The 14,785-nt window shown below is 39.8% G+C and overlaps 1 protein-coding gene and 3 long non-coding RNA genes across 8 annotated transcripts; 2 read left to right on the top strand and 2 right to left on the bottom strand.

Moving 5' to 3' along the window:
- Positions 1-1,055: 1,055 nt before the first annotated feature.
- LOC121755120 lies at positions 1,056-2,177 on the bottom strand. Its single transcript, XR_006040634.1, has 2 exons — positions 2,038-2,177; positions 1,056-1,961 (listed from the first exon to the last, which is right to left on the bottom strand). It is a non-coding gene; the product is annotated as an uncharacterized LOC121755120 (long non-coding RNA).
- Positions 2,030-2,480, top strand: LOC121755119. The gene is made up of 2 exons (XR_006040633.1): positions 2,030-2,166; positions 2,309-2,480. It is a non-coding gene; the product is annotated as an uncharacterized LOC121755119 (long non-coding RNA).
- A 4,054-nt stretch (positions 2,481-6,534) lies between these two features.
- On the bottom strand, positions 6,535-8,438 carry LOC121755118. Of its 2 annotated transcripts, XR_006040632.1 has the most exons (3): positions 8,299-8,438; positions 8,149-8,222; positions 6,535-6,592 (listed from the first exon to the last, which is right to left on the bottom strand). It is a non-coding gene; the product is annotated as an uncharacterized LOC121755118 (long non-coding RNA). The 2 variants fall into 2 exon arrangements; XR_006040631.1 differs by lacking the exons at positions 6,535-6,592; positions 8,299-8,438 and adding an exon at positions 7,391-7,861 and having other exon boundaries at positions 8,149-8,290.
- LOC121755116 lies at positions 7,623-10,340 on the top strand. 4 transcript variants are annotated; one of them, XR_006040630.1, is made up of 3 exons: positions 7,818-7,959; positions 8,182-8,427; positions 8,569-10,340. XR_006040630.1 is itself a non-coding variant. In XM_042150407.1 (2 exons), the coding sequence occupies exons 1-2, from the start codon at positions 7,623-7,625 to the stop codon at positions 10,147-10,149; spliced, it is 477 nt and encodes a 158-aa protein (XP_042006341.1). In that variant the 3' UTR covers positions 10,150-10,340. The 4 variants fall into 4 exon arrangements, 1 of the variants encoding a protein (XP_042006341.1); XM_042150407.1 differs by lacking the exon at positions 8,182-8,427 and having other exon boundaries at positions 7,623-7,959; positions 10,010-10,340; XR_006040628.1 differs by having other exon boundaries at positions 8,182-10,340.
- Positions 10,341-14,785: the final 4,445 nt, after the last annotated feature.

Genomic DNA, 14,785 nt, shown 5'->3' on the forward strand with positions numbered 1-14,785 from the left:
CTACATACAATCTTCCGAAGTGCCACCTTCCCGTCACCTTCTGCCGTTCACCGTCAAGTCCCAGTAGGGACCACCACCTACCAGACTCAAACAATCGAATCGATTCAACACTAATATCATCATTCATAAGTCACTTGCCTTAAGCCAAACAGAACATCATACACAAAACATTTTATGGCAAGACAACCATTTTAAAAATCCAATTGAAACATGTGTTTTTCGTGTTTTCATAAAAATACGATTATTTTTAGTTATAGCAAACTCACCTTGTTCGTTTATTTTCTTTAAACTTTAATTTCCTACTCCACCCTTAACTCATGGATAGCCTTTTTGAAAACACAACAAACCGTACTAATAGACTCGAGACAATCAACATACTTTAGAATGCGATGCCCTCTACTTTTATTTTCTTTTATCATTTTTTCCGTTAGAAAAATTTTAGAAACCTACATATTAATTTAAATTGGAAAAATTCAATTACATACATCTTCTTATTAAACTAATTGTTTCTGCTACTTCGAGAACGTCGTTCTCCCTCTTTCTTTCCATTTCCTTAGCGGCCGCCCGAGGCGTCGCGGGGCGATGCCGGTCGGCCGCTTACGCCCATAATTCCTCGTTAGCTCCTCGTATTTTCCATCATAATATCGAACAAAAAAAAAATCCCAAAATTTATTTAAGCGCATAATTGAACTATCGCAACTAAATATCCCATCTTTCTTAAACAAATCATTTTAAGCCAAAAAAATAAATTAAATTTGAATCTGGCCCTTCGTGATTATTTTCTTCTACACCAATTTATTCACAAGTAGTTGGGCTCAAAGTTATTATTATTATTACTATTATTATTATTAATTTTCTTTTATTATGATTATTATAATTAACATTAGTACTATTATTAGTATTATTATTATTCGTTAAGAAATTTCTAAACTTAGGCTAGAAATTAATATTAGATTTGCTCCCAAAAGATTCCATCTCCGAAACTGGACTACTCAAAAAAAAATACACATTACTGCATTCTCATCTATTAAAGGGAGTTGGGCCCAGATTCATTATTTTCACTAATTAAACCCAAATGAATTATCATTAGCCCAATTCTAATTAAATAAGTGGCCCAACAAACAAAAAAAATAGGAAACAAAAGAAGCCCTCAATTCTAGGATTTATTAATCCATATACTCCACCCACACACCGACAGTTTCTCTCTCTAACAACCTATTCAATCTCCTTCCCCAATTTCACAAATTAGGAAAGAAAATCTCTCTTCCCATTTCAGAGTTTCCGTCGACAGCCACCTTACCGGCGCCGCCTCCGCCTCCGCTTCCGTTTTCGTCTCCAGCGGTGTTTCCCTTCCTCCGCCTCATGCTGCCGGAGCAGCTTCCCGACGCCACTCCAGTCGCATCAGTCGCTCCGACGCCGCTGTTGATTCTTCCGTCAATTCATCCTCAGCGTTCATCCCCGAGCTCCGCCTTCCGTGGTGATTCGCAACCGTCGTCGCTGTCGGAGTGGAGGAACTCTGCCGCCGCATCGCTCCAGCTTTCTCCAGCGACGAGGATGAGCTTCTCCGCCGCCGATCCCCTAGGTTTGAGAGTCCGCCGCTACTGTCGTCCAATCCAGCCATCGTTCATCACCGAACCAACCCCGAAACGTCCCGAAACTAACCCGAAAAGCCCCGCACAACCCCGAAACAGTCCCCCCCGTAAGTTTCTAATTGATTTCATGAATTAAAGTCTGATTCTTGAATTTGGTACGCTTCGATTTAAACGATTAAAAGATTGATTCCATATCGTAGTTACTGTTTTGAATTGTGCGATTTGGTTGAGTTTTAAAAAAAAACATGCTATGCAGTTCATGGATTGAAGGTTTAGATCGGGAAAGGAGATTTACCTCGATAACACGATATTGGTTGTGAAATTGTAGGACCGAAAGAAGTAGCCCACTGGATTTTGCAGATTCAGTTTCTGTCAAAATTTTGCATAACGTTTGATTTCCAAAAGAAGTGCGAAATTGTTCTATGAACGGAGGAATACAGATTACCTGTAATTCAATTGATTGAGCTCTCGGTTTCTTGAATTTTCTTGCTGCTGAAACCGATCAGAAGAAAGAAATGGATTGAAGATTTAAGATATGAGAAAGATTTAGCAGAGGAGAGTTGGCGGTTTGGATGTGGGTGGAGGAAAATATCTTAGAATTTTTTTTTTTATTAAAAGATTTATTAACTTGGTGACCAAGTTAGACAAATTTGATTTTTTTTTTTAGTAAATAATTGATTATTTATTTATTTACTTATTTATCTAATTTGGTGTAGGTATATTCGGTTCAAGTTCGTGGCTGTCCGCGTTGAAGTACCCAATTTTTCTTAGAAAGCAGGATGTATTAAATTTTATTGGACTCGAAATATTCGTTCGAGAAAGAAGCAATGATTATTTATAATTCCAAGATCAATTAATATACATGAAAATGGCAGGTTTTGAATACTACAACGATCACTTATTATTTATCTTTAGGCTAATAATAATAATAAGGTACGAAAGTTCGGGTTGTTACATTCTACCCCCCTAAAAGAAATTTCGTCCCGAAATTTAGGAAGTATTTAGACAAAAAGCTCAGGATATTTCTCCTTCATTTTCTCTTCTAGCTCCCATGTTGCTTCTTCCTGTGCGTGGTTTTTCAACAAAACCTTCATTGTAGTAATCGACTTATTCCGAAGCTGTTGCACCTTTCGATTTAGTATTTCTACTGTCTTTTCTTCGTAACTTAGGTCAGGTTCTAGAACGATTCCTTCGTGGCGAATCACATGTTTTGGGTCGAACACATACCTTCGAAATTGGGAGACATGGAATACGTTGTGTACGTTCCCAAAGTTGGGTGGTAATGCCAAGCGATATGCTACTGGGCCCACTTCCTCTAGAATTTCATAGGGTCCAATAAATCGTGGTTTTAGATTACTCTTGAGTCCAAATCTGGTTATTCCTTTGGAAGGGGCTACTTTCAAAAAGACCTTCTCTCCAATGTTAAATTTTCATTCGGTTCGATGTTCGTCGGCGTAGGATTTTTTTTTTTTTTCTGCAGTGGTCAGTGTCTTGCCTCCCATGAGGGTCTCACGCGAGGAAAAAAAAAATAGAGTTGATCTAACCGTTTTAACTTTGATAGGAACTGAATTTGGGATTCCAAGATAAATATTCGAATCGTTCTTGCTTTGGGTAGGCTCTAAGGTAACCATGAAAACAAAACGATTATAATTATTTCAATTACGTGGGTATTTGGTTCACCACAAACTCTCACCAGTTGCTTGCAACAAAGGTTTTTTTTTTTTTAAATGCGGAGACTAGGTTCAATTGGGCTCATTATGCTCACCCACCAGAAAAGAAAAGATACAACTTCAAAGGGCTTGAGCTATACCCATAGAACTTGGAAATTTTATTATGGGAAGAGCTTGCCAGATGGAATAAATTGCGAAAGTGAGGGTATAATGAATAGAATGTAGATGTCAATAATAGGTTGTCAATAATATAATCAAAATGAGCAGTGAAGTAGAAAAGTTTCAAGTATCCCCAGATGATAACAGGAAGACCTGAGATGGTTGGTTACAAATGGATTTGAAAATAATAGGAAAAACAAACAATTGCAATTTACTCGACAACACTGTGATAGAAGATCATATCAACAAAATTTTTAGAGTTTATAAGCAATTCAGGGAAACTAACTAATATAGATGGCAACAAGAGGAAACTAGTCAAGGGAGAAGCAATGTGCCAGCTTTAACATGGAGCTTGCAGAAAAGCTTAAATCAAGAGACAACAGTCATATTTGAATTCAGAAGATGAGAGTACTCATGTAAAACAAAGAGCTTGTCAATATGTTTGAAAACACAAAGGGTCAAATTAAATGGTTTAAGGTCTCACCAAATGGCTGCCCCAATATAGTAAGACGGAAAATGATTGGGCTCAAGTGGATTTGAGAGAAAGAAGAATAACAAGGAACTACCCTTTTGGGTCAACAACATCGTGATACTATATCACGTTAATGAATTCAGAAAGTTTATAACCAAATCACGAAAATTAACTAGTAAAGAAGACAACCAGAGCAAACTGGTTCGGGAAGAGAGCAAATTACTTTAGAATTGGAGTTGCTAAAGAGCCCAAAGCATGATGGAATAATTATAATGGGATTAAAAGAGGTGACTATTCTTTATAAATTAATGAGTGTCAGTAAACACTTTTGAAAACACCAAAGATCTACCAATGATCTTTGAAGAATATATTATCAATGAAGAGACAATAGTTTAGGGAAACATGTTCATTGTGAAGGCTATAAATAAAACAGCTCCTAGTATAGGAGTTTGATGGAAAGAATTCAGAGAGTCAAAGTATTGCTTTTATACAGAACGAGTAAAGAAGGACCGTAGTCACTAGAGGTTATCAGAACACATGAGGGAGCAAGCTCAAAACTGAAAGTGATTCACAACCTTGACATAGAAGAGGGAAAATAATGGCACATTACCTTGCAAAAGAAGTCATTTAAGTTCTTACTTCAACAAAAGTATTTTGATCAAGGGGGATGCGAGAAAATGAAATTCATGGGAATCCAAGTAAGAGTTGCTGATGAATCTTTTTGGTTAACTACAATGGTGATACTCCCTTTTTAATTCTTCATAAAGAACGGTAACTGAGTTATGAGAAACTTTGGTCACAAGCTACTTGCACCTTACGATCACGTCAGATGACCATATGTGGGGATTATGACTCTTTGGTACTCCCGGTTCGTCATAACGCTCATCCTCGTAACACGTCGTTTCTGTTTATTTATATTGTAAAACTAGGTTCTTTGTTTACATTGTAATCATATTCTCTCGCTATGTATGTGTACATCGCTTAGTTGGGTCAAGGGTATGATCCTTTGGAGTGATTGGATTGTCAAGAAAGACAATGCCTAACCCAGATTATTCATGTCATTGGAACGTAGAGAATGGCATCTAACCCCTACCACCTTTCTAGAAGCATCGTTTTGTTCTGTGTTGGATTACTTTTCTCGTGACGAAGTTTCATTCTTATCGCATCCTTTTTTTTCGTCACTCAGGAAAGCGATAAATGTTCATACTGTACTTCTATGTTCGAGTTCATATTGTGTTCTAAAAGGAACGCATAACTAAGTATTCTAAGTTCTTGGAAATTTTGATTTCCCCATTCTAGCAACTTGATTCAATGACTACTCAAAAAGAGGTATCATTTCACAAACTCAAAAGAAGGCATCATTTCAACAATTGGTACCGGACTCATATACTTTATACTTTCATATTTCAGTGGTTTTTTTTTTCCATTCAGGAAAGTTACTTCTTTTATTCATACATTCACAGTCTTTAGCCAAGAAAAGACATACTAACTCTTTCTTTAAGCACGCTACCAAATCAAGAAACATTGGTCTTCTTCATCTTGTATCATGTTCATACAATTAACTGCATGAGTTATTTCTCCATTTCAAACTTTTAAACATCTTGACTTTCTTTTGACAAAGAACAAGTTACCTTTTTCATCATTGAGCGCGATTGGTGGGAGTGCTAAGAGCATTTTCATCGATTAGACAGTCTAGTGGAACAAGGCTAGACCAAAGATTTTCAAAGAAGACTCTCGGTTCAGAGCGAGAAAGAAAGCTCTGATACCACTCTGTCACGACCGCATTTTCTAAGGATAGAAAACACGGTTGATCGCGACTAGGGGAGGATTAAAGAAGCGGGGAAAGAAATAAGGGGAAAAATAAAATCAAGCATTGGTTGCGAGACATGACTAATTAAATGCTGGTACATAGAAGAAAGATACTCGATCATGAAGACTCGAGTAATTGTTTGAAAAAAATTTCAAAATATCAGAGTTTTGAACAAAATAGACTTGAGTCTTTTAAAATGCACAACAGAAGCAAATGAACGCGGTTCCATGTATGAAGACATGAACCTCCGAGAGTCAAAATCTGACTGAATTAAATGTCTTGTCTCAATAGCACTTCCTCCACCACTTCGCTGCTCAACCTGCACATTTAGAAATATATACAGGGCTGAGTACAAAAAGTACTCAGTGAACACATTGCCGAAAACTACACATATACATATGAAAATATTGTCAAGCCATCATCACAGTAACACTCGGGGTGTTGTTGAAAAAACCGAGCTTACTAAAAATATCACATTGGACTGCAGTCCCTTTTTCCTGTACTTAGCCATATCTGATCACATTGTGCCGTTGAGATGGTGTTCTCACACGGTCACCTTACATACATGTGCCGGGAAGGTGGCCACCTTCCTCGGTCACCTTCTCTGCCGTTCACGGTCAGAGGTTCCCAGTAGGGACACCACCCTACCAGGACTCAAAATCGAATCGATTCACATATATCATCATTCATAAGTCACTTGGCCTTAGCCAAACAGATAGGCATCATACACAAAACATTTATGGCAAGACAACATTTTTAAAAATCATGAACATGTGTTCGTGTTTTCATAAAATACGATTTGTATTTTTAGTATAGGAAAGCTCACCTTGTTCGTTTAGTTTCTTTAACTTGAATTTTCCTGACTCCACCCTTAACTCATGGAGATAGCCTTTTGAAAACAAACAACGTACTAATAAGACTCGAGAAATTCACATACTTATAGGAATGCATGCCCCTACTTTATTTCTTTTATCATTTGTTCCGTTAGAAAATTTTAGAAACTTACATATTAATTAAATTGGGAAAAATTTAATTAATAGCACTTCTTTATTAAACTTAATTGTTTCTGTGACTTGAGAACGTCGTCTCCCTCTTTCTTTCCATTTCCTTAGCGGCCGCCCGAGGCGTCGCGGGGCGATGCCGGTCGGCCGCTTACGCCCATAATTCCTCCGTTAGCTCCTCGTATTTTCCATCATAATATCGAACAAAAAAAAATCCCAAAATTTATTTAAGCGCATAATTGAACTATCGCAACTAAATATCCCATCTTTCTTAAACAAATCATTTTAAGCCAAAAAAAATAAATTAAATTTGAATCTGGCCCTTCGTGATTATTTTCTTCTACACCAATTTATTCACAAGTAGTTGGGCTCAAAGTTATTATTATTATTACTATTATTATTATTAATTTTCTTTTATTATGATTATTATAATTAACATTAGTACTATTATTAGTATTATTATTATTCGTTAAGAAATTTCTAAACTTAGGCTAGAAATTAATATTAGATTTGCTCCCAAAAGATTCCATCTCCGAAACTGGACTACTCAAAAAAAAAATACACATTACTGCATTCTCATCTATTAAAGGGAGTTGGGCCCAGATTCATTATTTTCACTAATTAAACCCAAATGAATTATCATTAGCCCAATTCTAATTAAATAAGTGGCCCAACAAACAAAAAAATTAGGAAACAAAAGAAGCCCTCAATTCTAGGATTTATTAATCCATATACTCCACCCACACACCGACAGTTTCTCTCTCTAACAACCTATTCAATCTCCTTCCCCAATTTCACAAATTAGGAAAGAAAATCTCTCTTCCCATTTCAGAGTTTCCGTCGACAGCCACCTTACCGGCGCCGCCTCCGCCTCCGCTTCCGTTTTCGTCTCCAGCGGTGTTTCCCTTCCTCCGCCTCATGCTGCCGGAGCAGCTTCCCGACGCCACTCCAGTCGCATCAGTCGCTCCGACGCCGCTGTTGATTCTTCCGTCAATTCATCCTCAGCGTTCATCCCCGAGCTCCGCCTTCCGTGGTGATTCGCAATCGTCGTCGCTGTCGGAGTGGAGGAACTCTGCCGCCGCATCGCTCCAGCTTTCTCCAGCGACGAAGATGAGCTTCTCCGCCGCCGATCCCCTGGGTTTGAGAGTCCGCCGCTACTGTCGTCCAATCCAGCCATCGTTCATCACCGAACCAACCCCGAAACGTCCCGAAACTAACCCGAAAAGCCCCGCACAACCCCGAAACAGTCCCCCCCGTAAGTTTCTAATTGATTTCATGAATTAAAGTCTGATTCTTGAATTTGGTACGCTTCGACTTAAACGATTAAAAGATTGATTCCATATCGTAGTTACTGTTTTGAATTGTGCGATTTGGTTGAGTTTTAAAAAAAAAACATGCTATGCAGTTCATGGATTGAAGGTTTAGATCGGGAAAGGAGATATACCTCGATAACACGATATTGGTTGTGAAATTGTAGGACCGAAAGAAGTAGCCCACTGGATTTTGCAGATTCAGTTTCTGTCAAAATTTTGCATAACGTTTGATTTCCGAAAGAAGTGCGAAATTGTTCTATGAACGGAGGAATACAGATTACCTGTAATTCAATTGATTGAGCTCTCGGTTTCTTGAATTTTCTTGCTGCTGAAACCGATCAGAAGAAAGAAATGGATTGAAGATTTAAGATATGAGAAAGATTTAGCAGAGGAGAGTTGGCGGTTTGGATGTGGGTGGAGGAAAATATCTTAGAATTTTTTTTTATTAAAAAGATTTATTAACTTGGTGACCAAGTTAGACAAATTTAATTTTTTTTTTTAGTAAATAATTGATTATTTATTTATTTACTTATTTATCTAATTTGGTGTAGGTATATTCGGTTCAAGTTCGTGGCTGTCCGCGTTGAAGTACCCAATTTTTCTTAGAAAGCAGGATGTATTAAATTTTATTGGACTCGAAATATTCGTTCGAGAAAGAAGCAATGATTATTTATAATTCCAAGATCAATTAATATACATGAAAATGGCAGGTTTTGAATACTACAACGATCACTTATTATTTATCTTTAGGCTAATAATAATAATAAGGTACGAAAGTTCGGGTTGTTACATTCACGCCGCCTCCGGCGAATTCACCCCACCGTTCGCTCCTCTTCGATTTGGGGAGCCGCGGTGTTACCAATGGGAGAAAAAGGCGTCGCCTTTCTCTCTTTCCCTCCTCCTCCGTCTCTCCCGCCGAGGCTCTCGCTCTCGGCGAATTCGTCGTCTCGACGGCCATCCACCATTTCGTCCGTCGCTGGAGTCTAGCGGGGAGTCGTCCTCGCGCCGGACCGCCTCCGCCTCGCGCGCTGCCGCTCCGGCAGCCTCCCGGTCCAGAAGTTAAGTCCCTTCCCTCACTCCCTCTTTCCCCGTTTAATTTCGAGTTAAGCATTAGCTTGGTGATCGTTGAGCATTTCGTTTGATCTTAACCAGGGATTTTAGCTACTATGTTCTAACTCTTTAAGATCTCACTGTATGAGTTCGTTGTGATGATTGTTGAGCCCTATTCGATCCTAAGCTTCATTCTGTAATTTGTTACGAGTCTAGGTTCGATTCTCTGATGGCTTATTCTATATGATGCACGGAGTGTTGTTGTTGAGGGGGTTTACCTTGATCGATGAACTCCTTCGGCCTGCCCTTCTCACTGCCGCTGCTCCTCACTCCGTTGCACTCCCTTGCCTTGCGAGAATTTGGCAGAATATGTGTGTGGAGTGGGGAGGGGAGGGCGGTATTTATAAGCCATTCCTTTGGCTTCTTGTGGCAGCTCATGGGGCATTGGGCGTTACTACTTTTGGCTTTAAGTTTAGCTCTCTTTTGATCTTTGTAACTAGGGTGATCATGCTAGATTGATGTAAGTTCGGGGCTGTCACTCTTGGCTGTTTGTGACTGAGACTTGGGGACAAAGCCTCCTATTTTGGGGCTGCCAGCTAGCTCCCTTTTGAGTTTGATGAATGTGTTCTGCATGCTAAATTGGTGATAAACTTGGCTGCCTCCCTTGGCTGCCAGATTGACCTCGGTTGAGGGGATGGGGAATCTGACCCATGATCCCTTTTTGAGCATATACCAAGCTCATTTCACTCGGTCCATTTGCCTTGGTTCCTACTTTGGTGTAACTGAATGGTTGACAGAAGGGAGCTGATCTTGGCTCTATTTTGCAGCCTACAGGCTGACCTATGCGGCTCTATTTCTCCTCATTTCCTTATTGAGCTTGTGTCTCCCTCTTCCCTTACTTGTGTCTAAAATCTAATACCCCTTTCTGTGTAAACTTTGCAGGTGTAGGCTGCCTTCCTGGAGTCATATGGAGGGCTGGAATTTCGAGAAAAAGAGGAGGGAGACAAGAGAGAATCCATTACCTCATTCCCTTTGTTTTATTGCTAAACTTAGCCATTGTTCAAGCATTAGACTTTGAGTAGCTTTTGACCAAGTCCCATATTAGCTACTAGTTTGATCTTAGTTCATCTCATAGCTTAGAGTAGGATTAGTTGTTTCACTGTGTGGAAATCGAAGCATGTATAATTTGTATCTCCATATTTTGAATTTCTATTTCGTCAAGGTGTAACCACATTTCTCTAATAAAAGTATTTCTTCTACTTTTATGTTTCAACCAAAATTTCCTTGTACTTTATTTTCTTCCCAACACAAATACTTAACTTATTCCATAGTCGGAAATTACAACGGAAATTCTACGTCCACACGCCTTCTAACGAAAATTAATTAAGCCAAAATTCCGATTTATCTCGAAAGAAAGAGATGGTAGCTCCACGGCCGGTCGTGCTGCCCCGACAGAGTGTAGTAGGGCCCCGGACCATGGGTTGGTGTTGGTTCATAGGGCCGCTCTGGTTTGTGAAACGGCATGGACCGTAGTTCATCAATGCAACTGTCGGTCGCACGATACTCAGTCTGCCAAGGCTGATTTCCAGTCTGGGAATACCACGACTGGTCGAATAGTTCTGCCTTGTCCGACTGGTAGGACTGCGGTAGTGGAAACCATTCGGGTTGGTACAAAGGCGGCGGTACTGACCCAAAATAGGCGGGCTATCCGTGGCCTTGCTGTGATGAACCTTGGAAATCGCTCGCCGTGGGATTATATGGAGGGTCTGGATCAGGCCACGGAGGTGGGTCGTAGTCATTCTGGCGTGCGTTATAACTGCTAGAAATAGGGCGCTCGTGCAGCGGCTGGTAGGAGGGTTGCAGCTCCCACAACGGAGGAGCTTGAATCTCCCCAACACGGTGTTCGTGCGTGCTCAATTGTGATTCCAATTTGGTGATTTCTGCGGATATCCGTTCAAGCTGCAACGAAATATTGTCGTATGATTGTGCCATGATGACAATAATTTGAAGGAAGAGAACTGGATGAAAGCACCAGATGATACGAGTAAACTCGTATTGAGGGATAACTGTGAGAAATCGCTGAGAAGATATTGGTTCGTTCGCGGGGATAATCCCGTCGAGCAGCCAATTATCGACCAAATAGGGTTTTGAGCAAGAAATAAATTACAGGAATGAAAGAGACGATAAAAGTAAAATAATTCTGATATATTGATTGGTTGAATAATACGAAGGTCTCCTACACATATTTATAATATGTGGGGATACAATAATATCCTACCAGAATATAGCAAATCAAATATAATAATATCCTAAGCAAAAGATATGGTGAATCATTAAACTATGGAAAAGATAGGGTAAATCAATACTAGATGAATAATGAGATATGGAGGATATTTTTGAAGATATGCTCGTATCATATGGTCTTTTTACTTCACACATCTTCTCAGATTGTTAAGGACCATCCTCCTTAACGTCAATTTCCACACAAAATCAAGAAACGAGATGTCGTCGTTGTCGAGCGCCCAACGTTGGGTCGTGACTTGGACGGCAAAAAGAGGCAGTTGAGCGCGAGATCAGCCTCGTCGACAACCTTAGGAGATGTTTCTTGTTTGCTACTCAATTGAGCCAAAAGAATGATAATTTCATATATTGATTGAATGAATAAAAAAGATAACAGTCTATCCTATTTATAATGCTACTGACTTAATGAACAAGAAAACAAAGATATAGAAAAAGATATGCCAAATCCCTATAATATCTAAACTAAATAATAATAGTATAAGACTCGTATCAACTCCCCCACGGTTAAAATCCACCTTGTCCTCAAGGTGGGAACCACGAACCAAGGACGAGAGTTGAAAGCAAAAGCTTTAGCTAGACGTCTCCTCCTGGATCAAACACATATCGAACAGCTGAATGTCTCCCTTTATCACCTCCAAGAATGCTCAAATATGGCGTGTCATTGCATGGAGGGATGAATCGTGTATCGACGTCGAGTGATGTCGAACGATGAACAATACTTGGGACATTGCCATCAAAGAAATCCACGTAGAAATAGGCAGTTATCCTTACACCAGTGCAAACACTTCCTCTCTTAAACCAACAATTCGTAACCTCCGTCGATGACATTGGAGCAACATTGAACGATGCGATTATCTTCTCCACTTCACCAATAGAACCATCCTCCTCTTTATCTTCTAGCAATGTCTCCTCCTTTTCACCAATCTTCTCATCATATACCCCAACGAGCACTTGCGGTGACTCATTGTCGTTCTTGAAAATCCATTTGTTCTTGATGAACTCTCCAGGGGACTCGTTGTTTTGAACATCAAGAGGAGCGCCATCATTGTGAACATCGGTAATGTCATGGGGAACATCATCACCGAATACTATCGTGGGAGTATTATCAGTTTTCTCTTCGGCTAAATTCTCATCTTGTATGTTCTCCTCAAACTCTTCCCCATCATCCGCATAACATAGAATGCGTTGTTTACACACATGTCCCCTCACCCATTTCTCGGGACAGTGCCAGCAGAGACCCAACTTGGATCATTCTGACTTCTCCGCTTGGGAGACCCGTATTAGCGGCAGACGTGGCTGCTCTGGAGTTTGACTGGTCACACGCGCGGGCTGACTGTACAGGTCCCGCGTTGGCTTTTCGGTAGAGTAGCGGGGTTGGTGGGAGGCGGGCTGGACTCGCGCTCTCACTTTCTCCCGAGGGCGAGGGCGGTCCCAACAAGTCTCTGAGCATCGGGTCCGGTCAACGGTCGGGTAGCCGCGGTCCTGCTGTTGCGCTGGTGGGTCCCAGCACGTTGGGCGGTGCCGCTGCGTTGCGGTTGTCGGGTAGCGATCAAACCCTAATTGGGTCTGATGATCTCCGCGATCAGATTGGTGGCCACCCCCCTCGACGTAGCCACCGCGGTGTCGGGGCCAAGCCTCTTGCGCGCGATCGCGGCACCCGATGGCCTGGTATCTCGGTCGTGGGCGACGATCAGGTGGATCCAAGTGGTGTGAGACGTAGGGTGATTCTAGATCAGGCCATGACGGCGGGCGGAGTACTTCCACCCGGCTGCTCGGATGGTCCCAACTGGTTACACGGCGAGGTTGGGCCGGCTGGTAGGGACGGAATGGCTGTGTGGCCTGAGGGAAGTCGTATTGACGACGGCGATAGCCGGCGTAGTCGTATGACATGTTGACGGACTGGATCGTGGTTGCGGTAGAAATGGTGGTGATTTATTTGGGGATATGGATGAACGCAAACGGAGGATGCTGAGCTCTGGATGAAAGCACCAGTTGTTAAGGACCGTCCTCCTTAACGTCAATTTCCACACAAAATCAAGAAACGAGATATCGTCGTTGTCGAGCGCCCAACGTTGGGTCGTGACTTGGACGGAAAAAAGAGGCGGTTGAGCGCGAGATCAGCCTCGTCGGCAACCTTAGGAGATGTTTCTTGTTTGCTACTCAATTGAGCCAAAAGAATGATAATTTCATATATTGATTGAATGAATAAAAAAGATAACAGTCTATCCTATTACTGACTTAATGAACAAGAAAACAAAGATATAGAAAAAGATATGCTAAATCCCTATAATATCTAAACTAAATAATAATAGTATAAGATTCGTATCACAGATCCTTTTCTTTCATCCTTTCCCTTTGAGCCAACGGGTGACCCACATTATGTTCTGATGAGCTCGTTGAAAGATTGAGAAAATAAGGTAGAAAAGTGAATAAAGTAAAAGAGAATGAAGTACGAAAAGAAAAGTGAGTTAATTATCATATACAGAAATGATTCAACTATAAAAGAACTTACCAAAATAAAAAAAATGACTCAACTATGATGGAACGAAGAGAATATTTAAATAATAATTATTGTCTTAGTACAATTAATAAATATGAATTGTACAAATTAATAAGATTTGTATAATAATTATTCTCTTAATATTTAGTAATTAAATACATAAATATACACATATAATATGAATTGATGATAAGAAATAGTGAACTCCATGTAAGTAATATTTGTTGTTAAATTATACTCCCTCCGTCCCCCATTAATTGTCCACTTTTGTCATTTTCGTCTGTTCACTATTAATTGCCCGCTCACTTTTTACCATAAATGGTAAGTAGGCTCTACTTTCCACTAATTTATTCCACTCACATTTTATTATACAACTAGTGGGACCCATGCATATTCCACTAACTTTTTCAACCCATTTTCCTATACATTTCTTAAAATTTGTGTCGGAACTAAAGTGGACAATTAATAGGGGGACATGAGGAGTACTACCTTCGTCCCACATTAGGAGTCACATTTACTTTTCTCCACTTGTTTTATAAAAATTATAATAAATAGTTAAAGTGGAGAAATAATAAAGTAAGAGAAAGAATAATGTAGAGAAGCTGAGACGAAGATAGTACTATTGAAGATACAATATTAATATAGACAAAGAATAATGGAGAAATTATCATTTATAAATGAATGAGATTTTGTCCAACATTGAAAGAAAGAGCAAAATATCTAAGGACATGGGACTATAAAATAGAGTCCTCCAATACACTCTCTTCCAACTCAAAGACTCAAGTCTAACATAAGTATGGACATTATAAAAATCAAAAGGTCTAATTTTAAGTATTGTTAATTAATTTTTATAAGTAACAATTGATATGAATAACTAATTTTCAAAATAATTTTTTTAGAGAAACGGTTGAACCGCA

Source organism: Salvia splendens, chromosome 11 (assembly GCF_004379255.2).
Source record: "Salvia splendens isolate huo1 chromosome 11, SspV2, whole genome shotgun sequence".
In the NCBI taxonomy this organism is placed as follows: Eukaryota; Viridiplantae; Streptophyta; class Magnoliopsida; order Lamiales; family Lamiaceae; genus Salvia; species Salvia splendens.